At 42.8% G+C, this 27,950-nt stretch overlaps 1 protein-coding gene across 3 annotated transcripts in view; it reads left to right on the top strand.

The window, feature by feature from the left end:
- AVIL (advillin) overlaps nucleotides 1-27,950 on the top strand; it is an 88,909-nt gene that overhangs the window by 22,844 nt on the left and 38,115 nt on the right. For all 3 annotated transcript variants that reach the window (XM_083169436.1, XM_083169435.1, XM_083169434.1), the window contains 6 exons: nucleotides 5,906-6,000; nucleotides 7,881-7,955; nucleotides 8,309-8,505; nucleotides 21,110-21,218; nucleotides 24,231-24,341; nucleotides 26,126-26,331. In XM_083169436.1, the coding sequence (XP_083025562.1) occupies nucleotides 5,935-6,000; nucleotides 7,881-7,955; nucleotides 8,309-8,505; nucleotides 21,110-21,218; nucleotides 24,231-24,341; nucleotides 26,126-26,331 (764 nt within the window). In that variant the 5' untranslated portion in view covers nucleotides 5,906-5,934. The remainder of the gene's footprint in view (nucleotides 1-5,905; nucleotides 6,001-7,880; nucleotides 7,956-8,308; nucleotides 8,506-21,109; nucleotides 21,219-24,230; nucleotides 24,342-26,125; nucleotides 26,332-27,950) is intronic.

Raw genomic sequence — 27,950 nt, 5'->3', positions numbered from 1 at the left:
AGGGTAGAGGCAGGAGTGTAGTGTGTGTATGGAGGGGTGCAGGGTAGCGGCGGTAGTGTAGTATGTGCGGAGATGGGGTTGCAAAGTACCTGCTTGTTTTACCAAAATGTCCTTTTTTACAAGGGGGAGCAACATTTATAGTTATGCCACTGCCTTCTGGGCAATGAGCATGTAACTTCCCCTGGGCAATGAGCATGTAACTTCCCCTGGTTAACGAGCATGTATATCCCCCTGGACAATGAGCTGTAACTCCCCCTGGCTAACGTGCAAATAATTCTCCTGGGCAACGAGCATGTAACTCCCCCTGGACAATGAGAAAGTTACTCCACCTGGGCAACAAGCATGTAACTCCCCTTTCTCAACAAGCATAAAACTCCCCCTGGGCAACGATCCTGTATCTCCCCCCGGGCAATTAGCATGTAACCCCCTGGCAATGAGCAATTAAACCCCCCTCCCCCCCATACCGTTGCAAGGAGCATATAACCCCTGGCATCAATCAACAAAATCCCTAGCAGCAAGCATGTAACGCCTGGCAGCGAGCATGTAGGTAAGCAGCAGCTATGTTGCATAATATATAATAGGTATTACGGTTTGTGGTATAATATGCAATAGGCATTGTGGTGTATTGTATAATATATAATAGGCATTACGGTGTGGTATATGTAATAGGCATTACGGTGTGTGTTGTGTAAGATGTAATATGCATTACGGTGTGTTGCATAATACTGTGTGTGACATAACATGCAATAGGCATTACTGTGTGTGGTAGAATATGCAGTGGGCATTAAAGTGTATTGAACAATATGTAATAGGCATTACTGTGAGTGGTAATAATATGTAATGGCCATTACAGTGTGTGACATATGTCATGGCATTGCCATGTGTGACAATGTGTAATGGGCATTAAGGTGTGTAATTCTGGTGTAGTGTGTCTAAGGGGCTATCCCTCGTATAGTGTGTCTAAGGGGCCCTACCTGGTGCAGTGTGTGGTGTAATGAGAATTGGTACTAATATGTGACAATGCCCCTTCCCGACGCACTTCATTTTTAAATATAGTGATTTAGGGATCCTGCCTACTATTATGCTGGCTCTGCCATTTTTGATTTTGTGCCGCCATGAGGCCACTTCCAGAAATTTTCCAGGGCCACTTTTATTCCCCAATCCGCCCCTGCTTGATATCAGGTCTGGATTAAAGGTGCACATACATGGTGCGATTCTTGGATGTGTTTTTGAACTTTTTTTTGCAAAATTCATCGCTTGTACTTAAACTACAGTGGTTCTTAGCCTTGGTCCTCGGGGACCCCCAACAGTGCACGTTTTGCAGGTCTCCTCATAGAATCACAGGTGATATAATTGGCTCCACCTGTATCTTTTAAAATGTGTCAGTGAGTAATTAGTGCACCTGTGTATCTGTGAGGTGACCAGGAAAACGTGCACCGTTGGGGTCCCTCAGGACCGAGGTTGAGAACAACTGGTTTAAATTGCATAGTTCATATCGCAAACCAAAGATATGTGCTGCCAGTACTTTTTGTATTAGATTGCATCGCATCTAGTTCAAATCGCATGCTGTTGTAGCGTATCACATGCGATCTAGTACAAAATGCACATAGCACATATCGCACCATGTATGGGCACCTTTAGCCTTGGGGATGCCCAGGGCACTTAAAATAGGGAGGTCCCGATGGAAGGTGGTTGTGTGTGTGTGTGTGTGTGTGTGTGTGTATATATATATATATATATATATATATATATATATTATACTTCCCTCTTTATAGGATTGGCATCACCTGTGTTGAACTAAATTTTATCAAAAAGGTGTTTCAACACCACTAATTGCAATGGCTATGTAAGAAGGAAGCCCATGTAGAAAGCATTTTTGGATTGTGTATATTAAATTTTAGACCAACCTCTTAATCTGGCAATGCTTGATCTGACAAACAATATCCACAATGTGGCTCAAGGCCAATGTGCTTTGTATGTTGTATTCAACATTTAGCTGTAGTTTAGATTTCGCTAAGGGCAGTCTGAGTGTGCCTTGATAAATGCCAATATGCTGGTGAAGGAAAACCATCCCTTGAGGTATTTCCAAGATTTACTTTAGATGTGTTGGAGAGTAGTGCATGCCAGTGCTGCCTCCGTCTTCTCTGTGTGTCCTCTAACAAGATGGCTACAAACTGTGTTTCTGTGCATGCATTATGCCATCTTGTCATTGTGTCACAGTACTACACAACTGTGGTACTTAGTTCATACATGATATACCTGTTACCACTGGTTCTCCGTGATGGGATGGTCCTCTGTATAGTGCAGCTATACTCTGCCAGCGCTACCTGTTATTGTGAGTATCGCTATATCTATGAATCCTTCAAAAGACCAACAACTCTGGTAAAGGATCGCTTTGTAGCTCAGACTGCATGCTTCACGTTCTGCTGGTGCCTATTGATAACCTCACTGATTCTACACCTATACAACACATAAATAAAGAGGTTATGTTTAAAGAAACTCTAGATATCCGAAGCGCCTCATATGAAGTGACACTGAGTCCCGCATTTACTTCAGCACACAGCAGATACATCCAAGCTGACCTTTATCAAACTCAGAGCTTCAAAAAAACGACACCACATGGAAGCCTGCAATGCAGATGCAACTTGTGAGAGGCTAGGGAAAATAACTATTGACCCAGTTGACCATTCTAACCATGATGATCTATAAGCTAAAGTGTGGAACAACCTGTTTATTCAATAATTCACAGAAAGCGGTCATGACGTGCAGTAAAAGGAACAGGTGACAAAGTTTTAACATCAACAAAAGTTGATAGAAGTCTGAGAAGTGAAACTAAAGTTATGGAAATCCATGATGAGTTGTACATAATAGCTACGAGGACAAACCTAATTACCATAAGTATCCTAGATTGGAAAGCATTCAAAGTAGAGTTTGCAGAAGGAAAATGCATACACACATTATATGTGTAATGAAAGAGGAACACAAAGCTGACCGCTGTATATCCTAGACCTGGAGTAGCCAACCCTAGTCCTCGAGAGCTACCAACAGCGCATGTTTTGCAGGTCTCCTCACAGAATCACAAGTGAGCTAATTAGCTCTATCTGTGTATCTTTTAAAATGTGTCAGTGATTAATGAGTGCAGCTGTGCAGCAGCTAGGTTGTCTGGAAAATGTAAACTGTTGGTAGCTCTCGAGGGCTAGGGTTGGCTACCACTGTCCTAGCCACAGGAGTGTTGTGCAATGACTCACAGTTGATGGAACCCTTGCACAGGCGGCTAGACCACCTAGGGTATGATGACATCCAGAAACTTCTTAATGGACTGGTAATAGCACTAACCATAACTACTACAGAGAAAATGTATATGTGAAAGTCCTATAATAGATAAACAAGCCCATTGCTATTTGACAAGATCAGTGTCTAGAGCCAAGGCACATCTGCTATTGGTGCATACAGATGTGTCTATTCCAATGGTAGTGAAATCAATAAGTGGCTATCGATACTTCATATCATTCATTGATGACTATCAGAACAAAGAATGAAGTAATAAGCAAGATTGCAGATTACAAAAGATCAGTAGAAATTCATACTGGTCCGAAATCCCAAGATATGATGATGGTGGAGAGTGAGAAAATAAAGATGTTCTGGCCTTCCTAAAGAAACATGTAATTGCACACCAACAGATCACTGCGTGCATGTCAGAACAGAACTGTGTAAGTCATTAAGCCAACCACATAACTGTGGAAAAAGCTTGATCCATACTAAATATGCCAATCTGAATAAGTGCTTCTGGTCAAAGCAGTGATCTACACCTGTATACCTAACAAATTCTGCACCCAAACTTGCTGTGAAAGGTAAAAACATTAGAAGTGTGGTTTGAAAGAAAGGCAACCCTCAGCTCTCTCTGAGTATATGGGTGTATTGTATATGCTCATGTACCCAAAGGAAAGACTCATACTAGATCCTAAAACTGAGAAATGTATCATGCTTGGATGCTTCCAAGAAAGTAAAATGTACAGACTCTGGAACACTGCTCAAGAGATGTATTATTCAAAAAACTAATATTGGGTATGCCAACAAGTGTCTGAACTGGAGACCACCATTGTGGAAAACCACCAACATTAGTTCTGCAAGATCAAATGGTACGAAATCTCCTTAAGGTGGGATAGATCGCATCGCATTGCATGCTGTTATCGCAGCATGTGTGGCCACCTTTAGAGATATTTAGGAAGAGTTTGCAAATCTTATCTATTGTGAACCTCAAAATCTACAGGAAGCAAATTTTAATGATTGGATCAGATGGAAATAAGCAAAAGGCAATGTCCCTCAGTTACTATAATAATGTAGTTAACAGACCAAGTGACTAAAAAATAGTAAAGAAAAAGAAATGTAATTTTTTTTTTTTGTAAAGTGTTATAAACATTGCCTGTAGAAATGTCTAATTTTATATTATACAAAGAAATGTGAGATTGACTATAGTGAAATCTTCTTGCCTGTGGCAAGGTACAGTACATTGTGCTTAATCATTGTCCTATTGAGGAAATGTACATGGAATCCCCTGAGCATTACTTTGAGATTATTTTAGAAGAGGGAAAAGAGCAGTAGTTGGTATATTACGTATACAATAGTACAATTGATTTTTGTGTGTGTGTTATGTTGATAAAGTTTTTTTTTTTTTTTTTTTATTGATTTGAAAGAAGTGAATTTTTTTAAGTAGTGGAGAAAAGCTCCAATAGTTAGTAAAGGGCCGGTTAAATAATACCCCAATAGATCAGTGCCCTTACGATGGCAGAAATTGTACAAAATAGAGCAGGAGCGCATGACAATATTTCTTTGGCATCCTCTCTATAGTGTATTTGGACTAATAAATGAACTTTAAAATCTTTAGTAATGAGGTTGGACCATATATTTTATTAAAATTCTAGGCATTTACTACTGTGGGAATTATGTGTAAGGGCCACTGCTACTGTGGGAATTCGGTAAAAGTGACCTTACTGTATAACTTGAATAAGGGACACTGATTAGCGTCATTTAAATAAGGGGCACTACTGTGTGCCCTAATGGGAATAAGGGGCACTATTATGTACTGTAATATGAATCAGGGACACTGCATGCGATTTAATGTGAATATTATTGTGCTACAGTGTGGTGTAATTTGAATTGCTATTACTATTGTGTGACCATGCTCCTTCCTTATGAGACCAATGTTCTCTTATAAAGTATGGGAGGTAAGGCACATATTTATAGTGTACAGGGGGTGCCAAAAAAAAGCCCCGGCACTGGCCTAGGCTCTGCCTAATGGGGGTGGGCAATGTAAATAAGTTCTACCTCTCAATGATCACTTTAAACCCTGACTGGAATGATGTTAATGAAGGATGGAACCATCATGTACTAGTGGCTATGTGCCGCTTAACAGTTGCACATGTGTGTTTAATGATTTATTCCATTAAATAACTTGGCAAACAAGGAAGGTCAACACACTTGTGGGGTTACAATTGAAATACCAGCGGCTGGGGTTTCCACAATCAGAATCCCGGTAGACCCTGGTGAGCATTTTAACCCCTACCCACTCTTTCAGCAGTCTAACACTAATATTGTCCCCTCCCACAACCTAACTCTTACCCCCTCCCCCGCAGCCTAAACATAACCACCTCTTACTAGTCCTAACACTCCCCCCTAGTGACCAACCCTACAATTGATTCTAACCCTACAATTGATTCTAACCCTAATACTCACTTTGGGCATTCATCGGAAATGTGGGTGGCAGAATTCTGACCATTGAGATCCCAAATGCTGGGATTCTGACTACATCCCATTTTTGTGATTGTCTGGTTTTGGCAGCAAGACTTAAAGTAAACACTGTTAGAATCGCTTCACGATTTATTATGTTATGTTTTCTCTATTTTAGGAAGCTTGTAGGAAAAGCTGTTGGAAATCATGGCACTCAGTGCTGCGTTTAAAGCGGTCACTAAAACCCCGGGGCTTCTTATTTGGAGAATTGAGGTACGGTAGCTGTGCATTTTTACACTGGACACATTAGGAGATGTTCCTTCCCTTTTTTTGTTGGGCCAATTCTTGGAAGACACCTGTCCATCACAGACCATTTTACTGCAGTACAGTGCTGCTTTCAAGTTTGAAAAACCAAGGATACATTCGGCCTTCTTCAAAAATCACTTATTGAGCCATAAATTCTACACACACACACACAGTCTTACCTGCAGCAGCATGTTATAAAGATGCCCATTGCCCATCAATGATAAAAATCATCGTCTATGACCAAGGTTGAATACTTTTGCTATCAATGTGAAAATACCATTTGGTGTGCCAGGACACTATTTTAGCTCCGCCACTGGCATGCCTGCAAAACCCCATCTCCTGAGCTCTCATCAGCTCACAACCTACTGAATTGTAAGGCAGGGGTGTGTCTGGGTTTCAGGAACTGCCCCTGTGTGCACTAAGGGCAGCCATCGGGGATGTGGGGGAGGGGGGGGGGGGCGCTCTGGACTCCAGTCCCAAGCCCAGACAGAAAGTAACCCAGGACAGGGGGTCTATCAAGTATCATTTAAGTTTACGTTGTGCTTGTAGCGATGTGTAGAGATGGAGTAATGTAATCAGTGCTACAGACACTTGAGGTCTCACCAGGCACACCGGGGGTTCAAAAGGGGAAGACTGGCCCTGCTTATTTTGTTAGTCCCAGGCCCCACAATTTCTGATGGCAGTCCTGCGTGCGCTACTGGCACCCCACACTGAATGCCGGCCCGGCGGCCAGACACGCAGAGGAGCAGCAGTTATCCGCTTGTTATCAGTAAAGCTGCTGCTGCTGCACTCGCCACAGGTTGCTATTCCCAATCGCAGTCCACGTCAATGGTACATCGAGCAAATGTAAGAAAAACCTGTCAACCCTTTTAAACCTGTTGATCTTAAGCCCTCTCCTTGACCTTTTTTATACATGTCGACAACATGATGTTGACCAATTGACTGTCTAACTTGAAAGTGCAGATTTATCAGCCAGATAACAACACTGTAAGTTAGAGCATCACAGACGGGTTATTTCTAAAGAATAGGATCTCAAACTTACTATCATCTATATTTACCAGTAACATTCACATTGCTGCAATGCTGCTTCTTAACTAAATAGGCTGTATGTCCTAGGGCAGTTCAGTATTGACAATGAAACCGTTTTGTTGATTTTCAGCTACACAAGGCACAGGCCACACACTGTATCAATATTTAATCTGATTACTACTTTTCCCATATTTTTCCCACGCACACTGGACATACTGCGGCATACCCACAGTATTACTTGTGAGCCTTTTTTATTCTATCAGAATTGTTTGTCATGTATGCTGATTATTATGCTTGTTTTCCTGTTCTGCACACTCATTCTGGATGGTTCCGCTATTGGCCCGTCAGGAGGTACATTGTTTTTTATTTAGCTTCGGTCTGAAAATGGCTAGTCAGCGATTTTTGACAATCTGCGCATGCACATTGCAACCGCAGTCTAAGGGCTGGTGGGTAGTGGTGATGGGGCGGCAACCCGGTGGGCTGTGCATCCAGGGGGCTACGCTTAGGGGGTGATTCAGGTTGGTTTGCAGAAGCTAAATTTCAGTGTAATATAAAGCAACCGAAACAAAATAACTCATCCAAATGTAAAGGTTCCCATACACTATACAATTGCTGGGTGCGATGAAATGCGCGCTCCCGCACACATCTCATCGCACATCTCAAAAACTTTGTGCTGCACATACTATGAACCAACCTGAATCGGGCCCTTAATGTTGTAGGAGGAAAAACCGGCAACTGGCATTTATATCTGAATAAGGCTCCCAGGGGCTATTTTCTGTGCTCATCCATTCATTCTGAGTTCTTATTCCATCCTATAGAAAATGGACCTGGCGCTGGTGCCACAGAAAGCCCATGGGAACTTCTACGAAGGGGATTGCTACCTCCTGCTCTCTGTAAGTGTCTCCGTAATAGGGACGGTCTGTCTATAAAACTTGGCCTCTGGTTTTGCTAAACGCATTACACAGGATTTTGAACGGCAATAGGAAAGTAAAAGCGATATAATCTATATAAACACAGCAGATGAATAGGATTTCAATATGAACAACAGGCGAGTCTCAAGGTAAGCAAATAGAAAATGCTGCCAGCAAGGCTCTTATCCAGGGCACGGCATCCCATAAAGGCGTGGAGGAAACTTAATACTACATGCCGTTTGTATTCTGCTTATTTAGCATTAATGAGGAATAAGAAGTCCTGCGATGCAAAGCATAAGAGGTTTACATTGATTTTTCGTCCTTTTAACACTCAGACGAGAAAATTGGGCAATGCCTTGTCTTACGATATCCACTACTGGATTGGAAAAGACTCTTCCCAGGATGAGCAAGGATCAGCGGCAATATATACCATTCAGTTGGATGACTTTCTAGGTGGCAGCCCAGTACAGCATCGGGAGGTCCAAGGGAACGAGTCGCAGTCCTTCAAGGGGTACTTCAAGCAAGGAATCATGTGAGTATTGTCAGGACGGACCTTAGCCCTTCAGGCAGAATTGTGGTAAACCCCTGTGCAAGTGGGCAGCCTACACACCTCAGACACTCAAGAGCGATGTCTTCACCGCATTGTAGGCCCTGGACAAAACAGTCACTGGAATCCTACACACCCATTCGCGGGAATAAATGAAAGTAAAAAAACTTAACCCGACCCTCCATGCAGTCACACACCAGCTCTCGCCTGCTTCTATTCAGTCATAGGTGTCTAGCTCCAGCCATCCACCAATCAGTATGCTGACCGCTAACAGGCTGGAGGGCAGGTAGGGAATGCTGCCTGGTGCTCTAAATGTGTGTAATTCACAATCACAACCACCGGGCAGCATTCTTTACCTGCCTTCCAAGAATCAGAATCACTTTATTGGCAATGTATACTAGGAATTTTTTGTGAATACAGTGCAGTCTCAGGCATGGTACAAGAGGGATGACAGGTCATGCATACATTATATCAGTTGCGCATACAAATGACATTTCACATGTTATGATTTGCAAGGTTACACAGAGCAGTTAGGTGTTTATCTTAGAGTACATTGTTTAATAGTTGAATAGCTATCGGGAAGAAGCTTCTTCTTGCCGACTTGGCAGGGATGGACCTGAAGCGCCTACCTGATGGGAGAATATCAAACAAGTTATGGCCAGGATGAAGGTTGTCCGCCACGATCTTCCCAGTGCGCTTCTTCACCCTGATTAATTATAGTTTCCTTACAGGGGGAGGTCCATCCCAATAATCTTCTCTGCTGTCCTCACCACTGTTTGCAGGCTTCGTTGTCAGATTCATTGGCCCCTCCATACCAGATTGTAAGAGGAGCATAGAACGGACTCCACAATAGCAGTGTAAAAGAGCCGCCACAGCAGCTCCTGCGGAATGTTGACTTTGTTTCAGTTGCCTCAGGAAGAACAGCCACTGTTGGGCCTTTTTGACAATGGAGGTTATGTTGGGCTCCCATCTGAGGTTGCAAGAGATTTTCGTCCCAAGGAATTTGAAGGTCTCTACCCATGACACCACTCTGTTGGAAAGAAGCTCTGGAAGCACCATGCGCGGCTGCCCATTTTTTGCCTATGGGTTAAGATGGCCTTACTCTTAGTTTCCGATTAGCTGATTCATTGATTCCAGCTAAGAGCACAAAGCCAATTATCTAGTGATATTTGCTTGTACGGCACTGTGCGTGTGAATACATATGCAGGTTGATAGGTCCATGCACTCTTGAATTTGATCAGATTATAAATAAACGATAATCATAGTGCCACAAGGGTTCCGCAGCGCCTGACAATAGATAGATGAACAAAACAAGAAAATATTGAATTTTACAGTACAAATGCAAATTAGGACAAGCACATGGTTAATAGATGACAATTGCAGCAGCGGACACTGAGGCAATTATAACCGTGGCAGAGATCTATTCTTAGAAAAGCACACGATTAGAGTGGACCCTGATCATTAGATCATACATTGTAAAGGGTCCGGGCAGACAAACTGGGGTGACCACAGCAGGGGTAGAAGTGAGCATAAACAGAGTGTTAGGATGAGGGGTGTGATCTAGGGTTCCGACAGTCGGGACCCCTGACCGTCATTAGCCCGACGTCGGGATCCCGACTGCCCGGACTCAGACAGCATGATGAGCGCAACAAAGCCCCTTGCAGGTATTCTATTTTCCCTCTATGGGGGTCTTGGACCCCCACGAGGGAAAATGGTGGGTGGCTGTCGGTGTTTTGGCAGTTGGGATCCCGACGTCGGGTAAATGACTGTCGGGACCGTGTCCGGAACCCAGGATGAGAATGTATTCGATTTAATGAAGTGGGTCTTGAGAGCCCGTTTAAAGTTTTGTAGGGAGGTGGTAAAGATAGAAAATTCCAGAGATCCGGAGCACAATGGCCTAAATCCTGGAGGATGGAATAAGAGGAAGTAACAAATTTGCAGGAGTGGCGATGTGCATTTGTGGAGTGGAGAGGGTGGGTAGGAGTGTCAAGAGACCAGGTTGGATATGTAGGTGGGAGAGGAATGGGTAATGGCATTTGTTGTCGGTTGAAAGTAATAACTCAAGCGACCAGGTTCTAGGATACAATGTGTTAAATATGGAGACTGACACAGGACATTTCAAAACAAAGATAAACATTTATTTAAGCTACAATAATAAAAACATGCAAATAAGTAACAAGTTATTACTCAGCTTTTATCTCAGATGTTTTAAGATCTGTCCCGGATGGTTGTCATCAGTAGTTTAAAGAATAAAAGTCCAGTCGTCCTCAGGGTCCCTCTTTAAGTAACTCTACTGAGTTCTTACACTGAGGTGATTTAGAAATCTATGTCCGCTGCAGACAGACCTAGCTTCAGGAACTTCTGCTATGTAAAAGTCTCTAGACTTTATACCTATTCTGTGAAGCTGGATGTAGCAGTCTGTGCACATGATATAAATTATCCAAAATGACACGATTCCCGTTCACATAGTTATGGACACAATAGCCCATACAGCTTACTAGACAGTTCCGATCAGACATACTGATAGCAGGAACATATATTTATTATAATCAGTTTGCTTAAACACTGGCTACCCTTCCCACACACTATATCTTCCACACCAGGTCAAGGGTAAAAGACAGCTGGCAATTAGAATGGAACTATATTTCTAACTGGTGCCTATATGTCTGTAAAAGCACTAATCCTAATAAAAAGAACATTTATATAGCAATGAAGTTATACAGATACAAAATGGAGGTTATACATGACAAAATGGCATCCACAAAGTTGTTAAAAATATCACCCTATACAATCCACCCTTACTTTTTATGAGATGGTGGTTTACAGTTCACTATCAGGGGCTTGATACTTGGTAACAGAGCCATTTATATACATTTTTTCTCAAATTCAGTCTTGTCAATGGTACCTCTACCCAGTTTATGATATTGGTAGCAACCGAGGCGTGAGTACCATAGTCCTTAATCTGCAATTGTTCTGCAGCTCTATAATGTCATTGTACAAAGGAGTTAGACCATGACTCCAATAGACCTTTTCTTGTCTCAATATCATTCTTGTAGAGGTCTGTAGGATGGAAAATCCACATCAGGAGAATTGTTCCGACTGTCAGGATAATGATGCCCATGATGCTTGCCCACAAAGCCTTGTTTGAGCTGTGCCTGAATAATCTGATGTACGCCATCATGTTGATCTGGGGTACAGCCTGTGGGAAGATAAATAGACAGGAATCGGTATCATTTTCAAACAACATATTACACATCTGTCCTAATGCAGCTTTGATAATTTCTCCTGTCAATTTCTGTGCTACATACACAATGTTTAACATAATCAACTTAGAGCCTATAGCCTCACTTTGTGTCAGTTCATGTGGGATGTTCCCCTCTACTGCCCTCTCATTCAAACAACACACAGCTTCCTGAAGGACTTCATCCCCACCCTTTCTCTTATGCGTGGACATTCTTTCCTGGTCCTTCAGGAGCTCATTCATATATTCACTCAACATGGCAGCTTGCTGATAATGGGGAATGTGGCATAACCAGGGCACCCCCCACACAGCCACCCAGTCTTTGACTGTCTTGTCTATGAAGTGTGTATCATCATCAGACTGGATGTCTTTAGGTGTCTCATATAGCGACTGTAAGTCTCTTGACATTTTGATTGGAACTTGTTTGTCCACACTTGCGAAGAGACATGTTTCAGCACCACTCATATCATAAGTCTGCTCCTTGTGGTTATTCTGCAGTTGATGAGTTTCACAATTCACTTTTTCTCTGGCCATACGTTGTGACATTGGGACACTTTTTCTTTCTTCTCCTAAATGGTATAGTTTTCTTTTCTCTTGTGGGGTAACCTTTATTGTTCCAACTTGCACCAGGGCATCTTCAATTTTATTGCCTTCTAGTCCATTGTGGGTAGTAATGTGTTCCATGGACACAGACCATTGATGACACTGGTTCTTCCAACTTTCATTCCACAGCTTGGTTTCTCCCCAGATGTCCTTGTCATGCACCTTCCAATCGTGCTGGTGCCAGGTGTAAATGATGATGGGAGGGCCTTTAATTTCTTCCAGCAGCATGACTACAGCATGTAGTTCTGCATACTGACTTGTTCCTTCTTCACCACTCCCATGTATCAGTTCTTGGATGCTTCTTGTGGAGACCACTGTTGCTGACTTGTTTGACAAACTTGCATACTTCTTTTCTTCTTTGGTCAGTTGGGTATATAGTTCTGTGATCTGAACTTGACCTCCATTGTTTGATAGTGGAGGCAACTCAGTCTCTGTACTTTCACAGTTCACCATTCTAGTAATGCAGCAGGTCACTTGAACAGGCTCTTGGCTGGACACTCCACCTCTTTCTGACTGGTACCACTGCCACTTCAGCAGCGTCTGCTTCTGGACCAAGGCTGTGTATGCACCTAGGCCCTCTTGTCTCACCCACCCTTTCACAGGTGTTTTTCCAGCGACATATTGTTGCTTGGTGACATTTTTCACATGTTGAAATGCAGTATATGCTGCTAGCAAAGTCTTTGCCAAAAGTAAGTTTACTGTCTGTGAGCATGGTAACTGCTGAGCCCAAAGTCCAATAAAAACATGCTCAGTTACTGTCATGTCCATAAAGAAATGCTGATCTCCCTGGATGGAGCCCAGAGCATTATGCTCCTGGATATCTTGCTTTGCAGCTTGAACTGTATCTTTCTGTTCAGCTGTCCACACAAATGTATCTTTCTTTCTGGTAACACTTTTGTAGATAGGCCGAAGAATCAATCCCAGATGCAGTACCAACGATCTCCAATATCCAAGAGTGCCTAACACTTGCTGTGCTTCTTTGGCTGTTGCTAGAGTCTTCAGCTGGGATACTGCTTCCAACACAGGCTGCGGTATTGTCCTTTTAGGCCCAGTCCAAATCATTCCCAGAAACTTCACACTTTGAGCAGGGCTTTTCACCTTGTCCTTGTTTATAGCCCACCCTCGGTTCTCCATATGTTGTACCAAGGTGTGTAAATCTTCTCCAACTTGTTCAGCAGTAGGCCCAGGCAACATGATGTCATCGATGTAGTGAAAAAGAGTGCATGGTAACTGGGGAATAATTGTGTCCAGATCCCTGGACACCAATCCATGACAGATACACGGACTGTGCTTGTAACCCTGAGGCAGAATGGTGGGAGCCAGCTGACGACCACTCCAGGTAAAAGCAAATTGATCCTGACACTCTGGGATAACCACTTCTGTGGTTTGTATTTGTTCATGACCACTATGGGTGCAATACTGCTTCAGGCATACAGGTTGGGCTGCTGGGGGTATGTACACAGGTTGCCATTTAGCATTCCCCCTAACTGTCAGTTTCACTGCAGAGGTTGTGAAGGCTTTTACAGAGCTACCAGACATATAAGTACTGGACAGGCTGTCTATGGACTGCCCCTTCAGTATGTCCATTCCAATTTTTTTTTTCTAGTAACTCAAAGACCAACACTTGGAACTCCGGGCATTGCCCAGTCCACATTCTGCAGTAACTCTGGACCGTCCACGGCTTGGTATAACCTTCTACTGCTACCCAGCTGGTTGTGTCATGATGTGACTGTAACAATGATGTGTCTACATTATCATTCACCAAAGTTGTGGATGATATATCTGTGCTTTTCTCTTCATCTTGTCCTGTGTCTCTAGTAACACAGATCTCATACTTAATTACTTCCCTGTGAGAGTGGGCTGTCAGTGACCCCCCTCCCTGTGAGAGAATAAAGTTTGTCTTCTTCCAGGGGGTGGTGAGTGCTAGTGTATTCCCACCCTTGGCTGACTCCCCTTCTCCCCATCCTTTGTCCCAGTGGGCTGCCTTTGCTTTCTCATAGGGTGAGGGGCATGGAGCAGGCGGGGCATACTGCCTGGCTGATTCACCCACTTCCTGATCAGTGTCATTTCTATCTATGTGCTCAGACGAAGCTGTCTGTGATAATACAATCATCTCATTTATTGCTAAATCCTCACTCAATGAATCAAAATGCATTTGTTTCCCAGGTGTTTCATAATGGACAGGGTCTCTGCCTGGTTTTTGTGTAACCTGTCCCTGATATGTTCTATTACCACCCTCCTCCTGTTCACCTAAATCTGCCAGTTCCACACATTTACACACATGTAACAATCTATTTGATTCTGATTGAGTGAACAGTGGTATCGTGTATACAGGTACCCCATGTGGTACATTTTCCACTACATAACTGGTCATGCATGGTGTTATTCGTGTCATATCAGTAGCTCTATGTACCAATTTCAACTGTGGATCAATATTTTGTTTACAAGACTTTACACAATCACACTCAACCTCTTCTAAAGTCTGCATCTTACTCTCAGGTATGTCATTAACAGCGTGAAAAGAATTGTCATAACTACATTCCTTTGACTTGTAATCGTCACAGCAACTCTCTGCCTGTAAGATTTCAAATCCAACTTCAAACACTTCCTCCTGTCTACTGCATGCAGATAAACCATGACACATCTCCCCGGTCTCCTCAATGTACTGAGACCCATTATTTAATGTATTCTCATAATGCAATCCTGCTTGCTGTATGATTGAAACATGCGCTTCAACAGGTTGAAATTCAGTTTCTCTTAGTGTATTTACACTCTCAATTTGCCTCTGTGAAGTCTCAGGACTAAACTTATTTCCCACACAAAAAACATTTTCTATTGTGTGTGTATCAAGTTCTTTCTCTTTCAGTGGATGTAGCCACATCCCACTGTCTGTGTTTCCTAAATCAACTTGCTCATTACAAATACCTCTATTGGATATGTAAACAATCACATTTCTCTGCTTCAATGTTAACTGTTCACAATCCTCTGTGTCAGCATTTTGCTGGTATGTAGTTACATTGTCTGATCGATATGATGCATCTAAACAAGTCTGATCATTTGAATTCATACAGTCACATACAAATTCAACATAATTTTCAAATATCTCATAAGTTTGTGTCTCACAGTCACAGCTGCAGCTCGGTAAGGGGGGACCAGCCCCACCTTCCTGTCTGCAGCATGTTACAACTCCACAAGACTTATCAGAATCTGACTTTTCCTCAAAACTTCCTAAATGGAGACTATCTGACAGAACTACTTTGTGTTCATTTTTCCCAACAGTACACATTTCATCAAAAAGCATTTCCTCTGATGATACATTATTTTGTTTCTCACTCTGTTCATTTACATAAAACTTTAAACTTTCATTTTGCTCTCTAAGCATGTCACATTCAATTTTCACATCCTCAAACTGGTTAACAGATTGAATGGTAAAATTCTTAATTTCACTGACAATTTTCCCAGAATCACAACTAACATCAATTCTTTGCATAGCATCAATTGGATTCTCAACTTGTAAAGGCGGAATGTCTTTACAACACCCATCCATCAATGGTTGCCACCGGCTGGGTCTCGCAAACCATGATGGATGCTTGGAGCTCTTCTCAGAAGCTGCTCCCCTGAACCATTTTTTAAACAAACTCATTTTAATTTACAGTCTTAATTTAACCCTTTGTATCCTGCCGACTACGCCAAATGTTGTCGGTTGAAAGTAATAACTCAAGCGACCAGGTTCTAGGATACAATGTGTTAAATATGGAGACTGACACAGGACATTTCAAAACAAAGATAAACATTTATTTAAGCTACAATAATAAAAACATGCAAATAAGTAACAAGTTATTACTCAGCTTTTATCTCAGATGTTTTAAGATCTGTCCCGGATGGTTGTCATCAGTAGTTTAAAGAATAAAAGTCCAGTCGTCCTCAGGGTCCCTCTTTAAGTAACTCTACTGAGTTCTTACACTGAGGTGATTTAGAAATCTATGTCCGCTGCAGACAGACCTAGCTTCAGGAACTTCTGCTATGTAAAAGTCTCTAGACTTTATACCTATTCTGTGAAGCTGGATGTAGCAGTCTGTGCACATGATATAAATTATCCAAAATGACACGATTCCCGTTCACATAGTTATGGACACAATAGCCCATACAGCTTACTAGACAGTTCCGATCAGACATACTGATAGCAGGAACATATATTTATTATAATCAGTTTGCTTAAACACTGGCTACCCTTCCCACACACTATATCTTCCACACCAGGTCAAGGGTAAAAGACAGCTGGCAATTAGAATGGAACTATATTTCTAACTGGTGCCTATATGTCTGTAAAAGCACTAATCCTAATAAAAAGAACATTTATATAGCAATGAAGTTATACAGATACAAAATGGAGGTTATACATGACAAAATGGCATCCACAAAGTTGTTAAAAATATCACCCTATACAGCATTGTAAGGAGCTTGAATTGCTTTCTAAAGGGAATGGGGGAGCCAGTGTAGGGCTTGTAAGATAGCGGAGGTGGACATAGTACGTTTGGAGAGGAAGATGAGCCGGGCAGCAGCACTGAGGATCGATTGGAGTGGAGAGAGGTGTTTTACAGGGAGGCCAGAAAGTAGTAGATTACAGTAGTTCAATCTGGATAGGACTAGTGAGTGGATGAGGGTCTTTGTAGCATCCTGAGTGAGATGGGGTCTGATTCTAAAAATATTTTTGCGGTAGACCGGACTCTGAGAGATGCTAAATGTGTGGTTCAAAGGAGAGGGATGAAGAGTAACGCCAAGACGGCATACTTGATGGCTAGAAGAGATTGTTGTTCCATCAATAGATAGTGAAATTGTGGGAGAAGATAAGCTCCGTTTTAGACATGTTTAGTTTAACAAAGCACTGGGACATCCAAAGCACTGGGACATCCAAGAAGTGATTTGCTGAGAGACAGTTGAAAATACGAGTGAGGAGATGTCAGGAGAGGTAGATTTGAGTATTGTCCGCATAGAGGTGATATTGTAAGTCAAATGAGCTCACCTAGAGATGACCAAGAACAAAGCCTTGTTGGACACCTACTGTCAGTGGAAGTGCAGGAGAGGTGGGGTTATGACGAGAGAAGGAGCAGTCAGAGGTAGGACGATGGCCAGGAGAGAGCAGTATCCCACAGACCAAGGGAGTGAAGGATTTGGAGAAGGAGAGGGTAGTCAACCGTGTCAAAAGCAGCAGAAAGATCAAGAAGAATAAGAGAGTAGTGGTCATTTAGATATCAACTGTGTGGCTACCTTGTAATGGCATGCAAGGGATCCATTTTGTATGAGTGTGTTCATTGAACACCGCCATAACTAGGGGTGTGCAGCGGAATTGTCACTAACCTATGGCCACTTCATTTGGCTAACGGCATGCCTAGATCTGTGCTGCAGTGCAGAGGTGGATTAGACCTCATGTGGCCCCTAGTCAAGATAACACTTTGGGGGCCCTCCTCAAACCAATAATTCATTGCACTAGATTTTTGCTACTGATTGCCGGTGTCATCGATAGAGTACCTTGGCTTGTGCACAGTCTAACAATTAAATGCTCAGCTGTTTGAACATCATCAGCATTGTGTACAAATTGAAACAACAAAAGGGTATTTGCTGGGAATACTCAGGCGCTTTGACAGACTGTGACCCTAAAAAAAAAAACAGCTGCTCAGATGTGGGGGTAGTCACACCCCACTGGAAAAAACAGAAAAGGGACAAGCACAAGGCAAGTCGAGCAGCGCTAGTAATGAATAACAATACCAGATTAGAAATAAGTAACAAATTTTACTAGCCTAAAAATATACCTGAAAATACAGTAGTACAATTGGAGCAATATAATAAAAGATGAAAAATAATAATAAAAACTGGATTAATGATAATAAATGTTTAAAAGCAATTGCCACGCCTCGGTAGTGGGATATCGGTGTGGAGAAGATGCAGTGGCGTAACTATGAAAAAATCTCCCCCCCGCCACAACTCTTTTGCACGCCCCTCCCCCCCCCAACCCCCTTACCGTTTCACGTAGTGCCGCTGCGTCTGCCCCGGGACCTTCCGCCGGCGAAACAGTCTGCGCTGCAGCTCTCTGTCTCCCTGCTCTCCCGGCTCCTGCTGTCATAAAAAACATGTCACTCAGAAAATGGCTGCCCCCGTACAGCAGACCGTTTTTAAGGATGCTAGAGGAGGGCTCCGCCTCCTCTAGCATCCTCAAAAATGGTCTGCATTCAGGGGGCAGCCATTTTCTGTGTTTCACATTTTTTATTGCAGATGGAGACGGAGAGCCGGCACAAGGTCCTATGGCAGACGCAGCGGGACGGGTAACAATAGCCCCGCAGCCCCCCGGCGCCCTCACCTTCCAAGCGCCTCCCCGCTACTGTGGGGGTTGCGGGGCGATAGCTACACCACTGAGAAGATGTTAGGGGGTAACCACTTGAAAGAACAGGTACAGTATGTGCACATTACCAGATGGTGAATCCCATTCTTTTTTAGGTGAAATAAAGGTGGTGTCCTCACGATTGGCACAGCGCTGTTAGCTGCCGCTGGAGGGGGATTGGAGTTTTCGCTCACTTGTATATTTGGTCCTCCTATTGGGGTGAATAGCTTGTCAATTGTGTCACCGGAGGGGTCCTTGGAGCGGTATCCACCAAAATATGTCACCAATAGGAAAGATTGGAAATAAGTCTTCCGCGCACAGTAGAGAGGTCACTGACACAGGTGATAGATGATAAACTTTAGTCACCTGGGGGTCCTGTGCACGGTGTCCACCAATTTGAAGAGGGGGTGGTGGTGGTGGGAAAGGCAATGTCGACAGCAAATGAGTGGTCCACACACAATGTCCAGAGGCTGGAAACAAGCAGCTAACGCGTTCCACTGCATCCTGCAGCTTTATCAAAGGTGTTTTAATTGTGTACCTGGCTCAGATATATATACCATACCTAATGAGGGAATCAATGACACATGTGAAATCCAATCATCTGTGTAATTTCATCAAAAACAGAGCAAATTGCATTATAATAGGGAGGCAGACCTAAATCACCATAAAACAGTGTATATGGTGAGTACAGATTTGTGTACAAATCTGAATCGGGCGCTAGGTGTTTTGGAAGTAGGCTTAATACCCGTTTCACCTTTAAATAAAACGAACTGCCCACATCCAATTGATGAAAACCTTTTTATCCTATTAAAGGGACTGTGGGACTGTGGTCCAGGTGATTTAGAAGATGTTACAAAGTAGTCTCGCAATGCTCCTCGGGGACTCTTTTTTGGGGCGTCAAGTTTATCTTTATGGGGCCCCTTGGGGACCTGCTCAGCCCTAGGCAGGCACCTAGGTTGCCTTATGGAAAATCCGCCCCTGTTGCAGTGCCATCCAAGGTTGACAACAGATTATTTTTTTGATGAGAGAGAGAGAGAATACCTAGACCTAATCAATCTCTTATACCATAACCAATGATCAACTGAATAAGTAAACACATCAAGGTTTCTTTGATAAGGAAGGATTACATACCCATACTCACAATTTCACTCTCATGAATACACCTTTTTTTTGTAATAAATTATAAGGAGAGAGGGCCCTGCTTGTGAGAGCTTACATTTAAAGGGTGGACAGTGAACATGAGAGGGTTAGGATGACAGGGTATCCGGACTCCTCATAGACCGTCATATGGTCGACCGCTAATGGTCAAAAGGTGACGTGTGTGTGTGTGTGTGTGTAATATAAATAAATAAAACAACGACATCCCCACTATCAACGTCATTCCGAAGCATGGCGAGCGGCGGTGGTACGCCTCCTCTGACCTATTCATACCCCCACTATCCACGTCGGCGTGGAGTTGATTTTAGAAGCGTAGCAAGCGGCCGCGGATTACTTTACATGTATTCCGCATCCCCAAGTGGGGCTCGCTACGCTCGCCACTATCTAAGATCAACTCCACGCCGACGTGGATAGTGGGGGTATAAAAAAAGGTCGGAGGACGCGTACCGCCGCCCCTCGTGGGATCGCTGCGCTCGCCACGCTTCGGGTTGGTGTTGATAGTGTGGGTGGCGTTGACAATGGGGGTGCATTTAACATTGTAAGCACCCATCAGGGTGCTTGTACAATTAAACATCGAAATGCATTGCATGCCGCTATATTGCATGCAATGCGATGCACTACGATGGAAGTCGGGGGGGTGCAAGGTGTGCAATGATGGAACATCATGCAAATCGGCCGGAAATCACGAAAATTCGGCCGCAAAATCGCATTCGATTTTTGCATGCGATTTTCGGCCGATTTCGCGGGCGCCCTCATAATACACAAGTACCTAACTTTTTTTTTTTTTTTGCTACATTTTTAGCCGACCTGTGCCGACAGGCGGTATTTCATGCCCTACCATCCACTAGGGTGTGGAGGGAGAATAAAATAGTGTGCCGAGAGCAGCAAAGGCACCGAGCCTGAAGCATACTGTGCACAGCAGTACACTTAGACAGTGTCCATATTGACACACCCTAAAAACTCATGTCGACCTTTTGACCCTGTGGCCATTAGTGTCTATCATGAGTCTGTCTATGATTTATACCATAACCGGATGGCAGATGGCTGGGTTTAATGAAAAAGTCGGTTTTGACAGCCCGTTTTGGAGAGTCTGATGGGGAGATATTAATTCCAAAGAAACATGTAGTTATTGTAAATGGTTTCATACAGTGGATGGAAGGATCAGCCAGCCTTGTCCTAATGTTAGCTATCATTCATTACTTCTTTTCTAGTTACAAGAAAGGTGGAGTGGCATCTGGCATGAGACATGTGGACACCAACACCTACGATGTGAAGAGACTGCTACATGTCAAGGGAAAAAGGAATGTCACAGCCACTGAGGTAATTGTAATGACACGTCCGCTGCACTGGCGTGCCCAGGCACTTGCAACCATTCAGTGCAACAAAACTAAAGGAAGTTGGGGGGCCATCTAGGACATAAAATTGCCAACCACAAAATAATACCCATTTATATTTCAGATGTACCCTTGCTCATAAATGTTTAACAGCAACCTATAGGAGTACTGTGGAATGTGTCTGTCATCTAATCTAGCTATGGTTGTGTAAGTGTGGGAGTTAAGGCCCCCTTACTTTAGAACAATATATCTGATGCTGACATTGGATGCAATTTCCCTTTAACTCCCCCTGAACCTTCCCAGGAGTTATACACAAAGATTTTATACATATCTCATGATCAGGCGCTGAATGGTTCAAAAACAAGTATCCATTCCCCTTCGTTTGGATATGGTATATGTGGAGGATAAAAGGTGAATATAGTGAAGCACAGTTATGTACAACAATACTTTAATTAACACCAGTAAAAACAAATCGTGCCTGGTAGGTCACATTCAGATCCTTCCAGCACATGCGATACAGAAAATGGTAATGCAATATTGTCTAACTTAAAGGTGAAACAATTACCAGATTGATTTGAACTGGTCGCCAGTTCAAAATAGGCACAAGTGAATTAATTAATCCCGGGGCAACTCACAGGTCTCAGTCTGTCACCAACTCCGGTACGTCCCCTCTGGGTCAGGCAGGCAGCGTCCCAATGTAATGACCAACGCATTTCAACTATATATATATATATATATATATATATATATATATATATATATATATATATATATATATATATATATATATATATATATATATATATATATATATATATATATATATATATTTGATCGGCAGCTGAGCGCACGGTTGGTGGACACTCCACACTTCTCTATACATTGCCTTCCCAGGAGTGATTCCATCCAATTTAGTACTTTGATGTAATTTTTTGCATATATCTCTTGCGATTGATCGAGCCAAGATAAATTTCATGCAATATATCTTATGGGACCATTGTACCATACAATATATCTGATGGGCTAGATTATTGGCTAGAGCAGTGGTAGCCAACCCTAGCCCTCGAGAGCTACCAACAGTTCACATTTTCCAGACAACCTAGCTGCTGCACTCATTAATCACTGACACATTTTAAAAGATACACAGCTGGAGCTAATTAGCTTACTTGTGATTCTGTGAGGAAACCTGCAAAACATGCGCTGTTGGTACCTCTCGAGGACTAGGGTTGGCTACCCCAGGGCTAGAGGGACTGGAAACGGTCAGTCAAACAAAAAGAAAATTGGCAAGCAAACCTTTCTATTCATCATAATGGGCCAGTAATGTTTCCCTTTTTATATGTGAAAATATAATAAAAAATTTTTACGCCACATTTTTTTAATTTGAATTTATAGAACACGTGTAATGGTGTGTACACACGGTGAGATTTGACATTAGATTTTGACTATATGATCAAAATCGTATGCAGATCGCACAGGTTTTTTACCTTGCGATCCCGATGCTCGCTCCCGGGACAGCACACATCGAAATCCAGATAGACGGGGCAGCAAGGACTATATAGTGCAAATCTAATGCAGATTGTATGTAAATAGTACAGAGTTAGCAAAGATTGTATAGTACTCGAATCTTAAGTCAAATAGCAAGGGAATCTCACCGTGTGTACACACCATAAGACGCTGGCATTGTAGAGGGTATTTTGCACATCTCTCAGATGTTGGCACTCAAGGGGTTAATGTATTTTATTGTCAAACAGCAATTTACATACATTTTTCATAGATTTCTAGATTATTTAAAAAAAAAAATCTTTTAAGATTGACCTTTTAGTAAATCTAACCCTATATGTACCAAATTATTCCGTTTTGTATTTGCAAATTTTGGCTACTTTAAATCCTCATCCGTGACTCGTGATGTTTGTGGAGCACTAATGATATTGAGTAGCTAACTGTTTAGTGGGTTCTAATTGTTAGTCCCATACACTGTGCGATTTGGGCCCGATTTTCACCAGATTCAGGCAGATCGGGCAGAGAAATCGGATGAAACTGGCCCAAATAGCATGTGTCTTGTCTTGTGTCAGACCCGATGCTCGGTACCGTGTGCATCGGATTGGACCCTGAGATCATATGTGCTGCACATAATATCTCCGGGTTGTCCCCACTCCCGGCGGCAGGGAGTGGGAATTGCATACGATACATGGCATGCAGAAGGGCCACATGCGATGTATCGCATGTGATCCTGCTGCCCGGTAGGGTCCTGGGTGGCTCAAAGGGAATTGGATGAGTCTTCTCCTACGGGACTTCTCTCTACAACCTTTGAAAAATTCAGCCCTAAAGACCCCCATACACTAAGTGTAAGATCAAGTGTTAAGAGCGGGATAATGTACCAACCAATCAGCACCAAACCCAGTGATCAATGTACTAAGCCTTAGAGAGACAAACTGGACAGAGATAAAGTGCCAGCTGAGCAAGTTGTGTGCCCAGCGACATCTAGCACGGTGGGGACCTGGCAGATGCATAAACCCTTGCCCATGCTGGCTGGACGACATTCAGAATTTAACAATTTGTTGACTCCTATACTTCAGAATGACAATGTTTGTGTGTGTGTGTGTGTGTGTGTGTGTGTGCCCAGCATAAGTGTAATTTTTCCAAACACAGCCTGTCATATGGAAATTAAGCTGTATTTTATCTCTGTCCACTTTACCTCTCTCCAAAGCTTAGTACATCTGCTCAACAGCCTGTACACCGATTCCAGAATGTTGACCTTTGTAAAATGCTGCGACACATAAAATGTCAACATATGACGGTCAGAATGCTGACATGAGAAGGGTTAAAATTACTGAACATGTTGACTGTGGACCAGTCATCCAGAACCAAATAATTCTTATCTGATCCTTTGTTTATCTGTCTCCAACCCTAATGGTGACTGTGTCTAACCTGTTCTATCTCTCTGCATATCGTCTACAGCTGTCAATCATCCATATCATGACCTCTGCTGTACTTACAGGTGGAGTTAAGTTGGAGTAATTTTAACCTGGGCGATGTGTTTCTACTGGACCTCGGCAGAATTATTATTCAATGGAACGGACCTGACAGCAATAAATCCGAGAGAATAAAGGTATAAACATTGCTGCTGAAACGGTCACGGTTTCATCTCATCTGCTTTATCAGGCTGGATCTCTGCTTTCATGTGTATTGCAGAATATGTGATAAAACAGAGCTGGAAGTCCAGTAAAGGGGCCCACACATGGTGCGATGTGCTCCTATATGTTTTGTGCTAGATCGCATCACATCTAGTTCAGAACGCATGGGATAAGCTACAACAGCGTGCGTTTTGAACTAGATGTGATGCGATCTAGTACAAAAAGTACATGCTGCACATATGTTCTTTGCGATGTGATGTGCGCAGGGGCAAAAAACGCACCGTGATTTGGCTCCTTAAGGTGCCCACACACGTTACAATTATTGTATACAATATCGCATCTTGGTTTTGCGATGAGATGAGATCTAGTACAAAAAGTATTTGCAGCACATACTTTTTGTACAAGATCTCATCTCATCTCAAAACCGAGATGCGATATTATATACAATAATTGTAACGTGTATGGGCACCTTTAAGCAGGGAATTGGAACAGTCAATGCAGGAGATCATGATTGTATGAACTGTAGTCAATTCCTTAGTATGGCCACATCGCCATCTAGTGATTAACCTGTATAACGGTTTTGAATGAATATATAGAAACGGGTTGGGATCATTTGGTCTATTGCATTATGGTCGAAAGTCATTAGGTCGAATCCATTAGGTCGACATGCTAAAAGGTCGACATGACTCTAGGTCGACATGGGAAAAGGTCGACATGATTCTAGGTCGAAAGGTCATTAGTTCGACAGGTCATTAGTTCGACAAGGTCATTAGTTCGACATTATCTATGTCGACATTCACAAGGTCGACATGGGGTTTTTCACTGTTTTTTTACCTGAATGGACACAGTTTAAAGTGCACTGCATCCCCTCGCATCGCTCGCTATGCGTCGGGCACGGTGCCTCGCTACGCTCGGCACACTATTTTATTCTCCCACCACGCCCTAGTGGATGGTAGGGCATGAAATACCGCCTGTCGGCACATGTTGGCTCAAAAAACAGTGAAAAACTCCATGTCGACCTTGTGAATGTCGACATAGACAATGTCGACATAGACAATGTCGAACTAATGACCTTGTCGAACTAATGACCTGTCGAACTAATGACCTTTCGAACTAGAATCATGTCGACCTTTTCCCATGTCGACCTAGAGTCATGTCGACCTTTTAGCATGTCGACCTAATGGATTCGACCTAATGACTGTCGACCATAATGCAGTAGACCAAATGACCGCATCCCATAGAAACAAGGGGTTCTAAATGCCTAAAGGTCTGCGCAAGTACGACCAGTGCGTAGTCTTTATTATTCAAAAATGGGCATCACTGTGTGTTCACATGATGGATTAAACTAATCCTGTTTTTCACTGCATATTCAAGTCTGTGTCTTTTTGTTTACCATAGACAGATATAAATGATACACAACGCACCTATGATTGTTTCTATTTTTCTTTGTTGTATGTATAACTGTTCCCATCTATCCTCTGAGGACACTGCTCTCAAAAACAAAACAAAGAAAAGTTGGCAGAAAAACTTCTGAGACAGGTTACGGTGATGCCTGTTCTGCCCCGGTCAGTGATGTCACTAGTTGCTAATGACTTTACAGGCTGCATTCTTATAAATATTGGGTCAGCCAAAAGAATTGGTCAAAAGCATCACCCACAAGCATCTCTACCCATTTCTTTCATATATTGTAACTGATTCTGAAATTTTCCTTTTTTTTTTTTTTTTACACTGTACTAACAATAATGTTTCTATTTACCAGGCAATGTTGTTGGCTAAAGACATACGTGACAGGGAAAGAGGAGGCAGGATGGAGATCGGTGTAATTGAAGGAGACAATGAGAGAGCATTTCCAGAACTAATGAAACTTCTAACAAAGACACTTGGAGAGAGAACCCAAAAGATTGGACCAGGGAGTGCAGACGAAGTTGCTGACCAAACACAGAAGGCGAACCTCATGTTATACCAGTAGGTAGCAATCATCATATGACCAGTCCCATATAGGGGGTTTATGGAAACGTGGTGTCTTTGTATGAGAGGACCAGGGGAACAGCAACTGGAGAAACCACTTAGGAGGAGAATGCAACCAATGCAGATAAAATGCAAACACAGACCGTACAGCAAGGAACTATATAGGATAGTTTTTGACACTCGAGACCTGAGTAGTGGAAGTTCTAGATCTTTCATGAAAAGGCACATAACCATGGGATGCAAAGCCCATCCAGCTACCCCATGAGGGAAAGAAAACCGTAAACCACAGTAGATCCTGCTGTCTTGTCCTGTAGCTTCCCTTAAAAAATAAGTGGACTTGTACATAACATTGACACCACGTCGTGCACGTTTGTACTTGAAATGTTTTTTTTTAATAACGGATGCTTCTGTTTTGTCTGTATGGATGTAGTTACCTGATGCAGGAAATAGAAGGACACACCACAGTATTCTGCATATTCATATGGTTTTACAGTCCAATATCCTCTTATGACAGAAGAGGCAGATTTAAGATGTAACAGGGCGTTCTCACATACACATTTCACTAAGCGAATGTCCATGCCACCGCGGGCTGTCATGCAGAGTTGGCTTGAAGCGGGTATACACAGGATTTCTGGTAGCATGTTCCCACCATTGCACTGAGGTTTTGGTCTTGCATGCGATGCATATGTGTTAGGTTTGTAGGGTTATCCGTGCTGAGCTGCATATAGCTGCACCCACTATGATACACTATGCTCACAACCATATCCCACACAGTCTTGCACTAGTTCACAGGCACTCTTGCCACAACTGCATACGGCATTGCAGGTAAGACCAACATGGACACAACTGAATTGCAACCAAGACCTGTATTGCAAGATAGCAACCAATTACACCAGGGTAAAGAAAGTGGCCTGAAAGGAAACCTTTGTATGTAGCAGTGCCCAAACCTGCGGAATATGTATGCGCTATATAAGAAACTGTAAATAAACATGTGAATGGATGTGTATGTAAATCAGCCATTTGCATGCCATGTGAACTTACACACCGTGCGAATGGTGGGTAGGCGTACCACCATTCTCAGGGTGGGTTCTGGTTGACTTGCAAGGATGCAAATTCAAATCCAAATGGATCAACCAGAATAACCCCCATGGTTGATGCGATTGTGGGGGCATTGATGCGATTGTGGGATGCATGTAATTTCTACTGCCCAAGAGGATTTGATTTTTGTATTCACTAGAAGATGAGAGATCAGATCTCCTAGTATCATTTGATAGGAAATTTGTATGACCTTTCCAGTTAAGCCCATACACACTAGGTGATATTTTTTAGCAATACTGCTCTGAAAAGACTTTGTGTATACACAATATCATTCACTATGCTCGCTCTCACGTGTCCTTAATTACCCCCTCCCCTTGTTTAAACATGTTCAGAGGCAGAGGCGTAACTAGAACTTTGTGGGCCCTAACTCAGGTCTCTACCAGTGCGCATCCCGCGGTGTGTGGCCACCATTAGTGTGAACAGTAAAAATGTGCCCCTCCAATAGATATTTTCTAAAATAAAGAATGGATACATTTTATAAAAAAGTGTGTGGCCTCGCTGCAAAGGGTAATGTCCCT

This window comes from Crinia signifera, chromosome 2 (genome assembly GCF_055691185.1).
Source record: "Crinia signifera chromosome 2, ASM5569118v1, whole genome shotgun sequence".
NCBI classification, from domain to species: domain Eukaryota; kingdom Metazoa; phylum Chordata; class Amphibia; order Anura; family Myobatrachidae; genus Crinia; species Crinia signifera.
The sequence above is the reverse complement of the archived record's forward strand: the minus strand, read 5'-3'. Positions and strand labels throughout refer to the sequence as shown.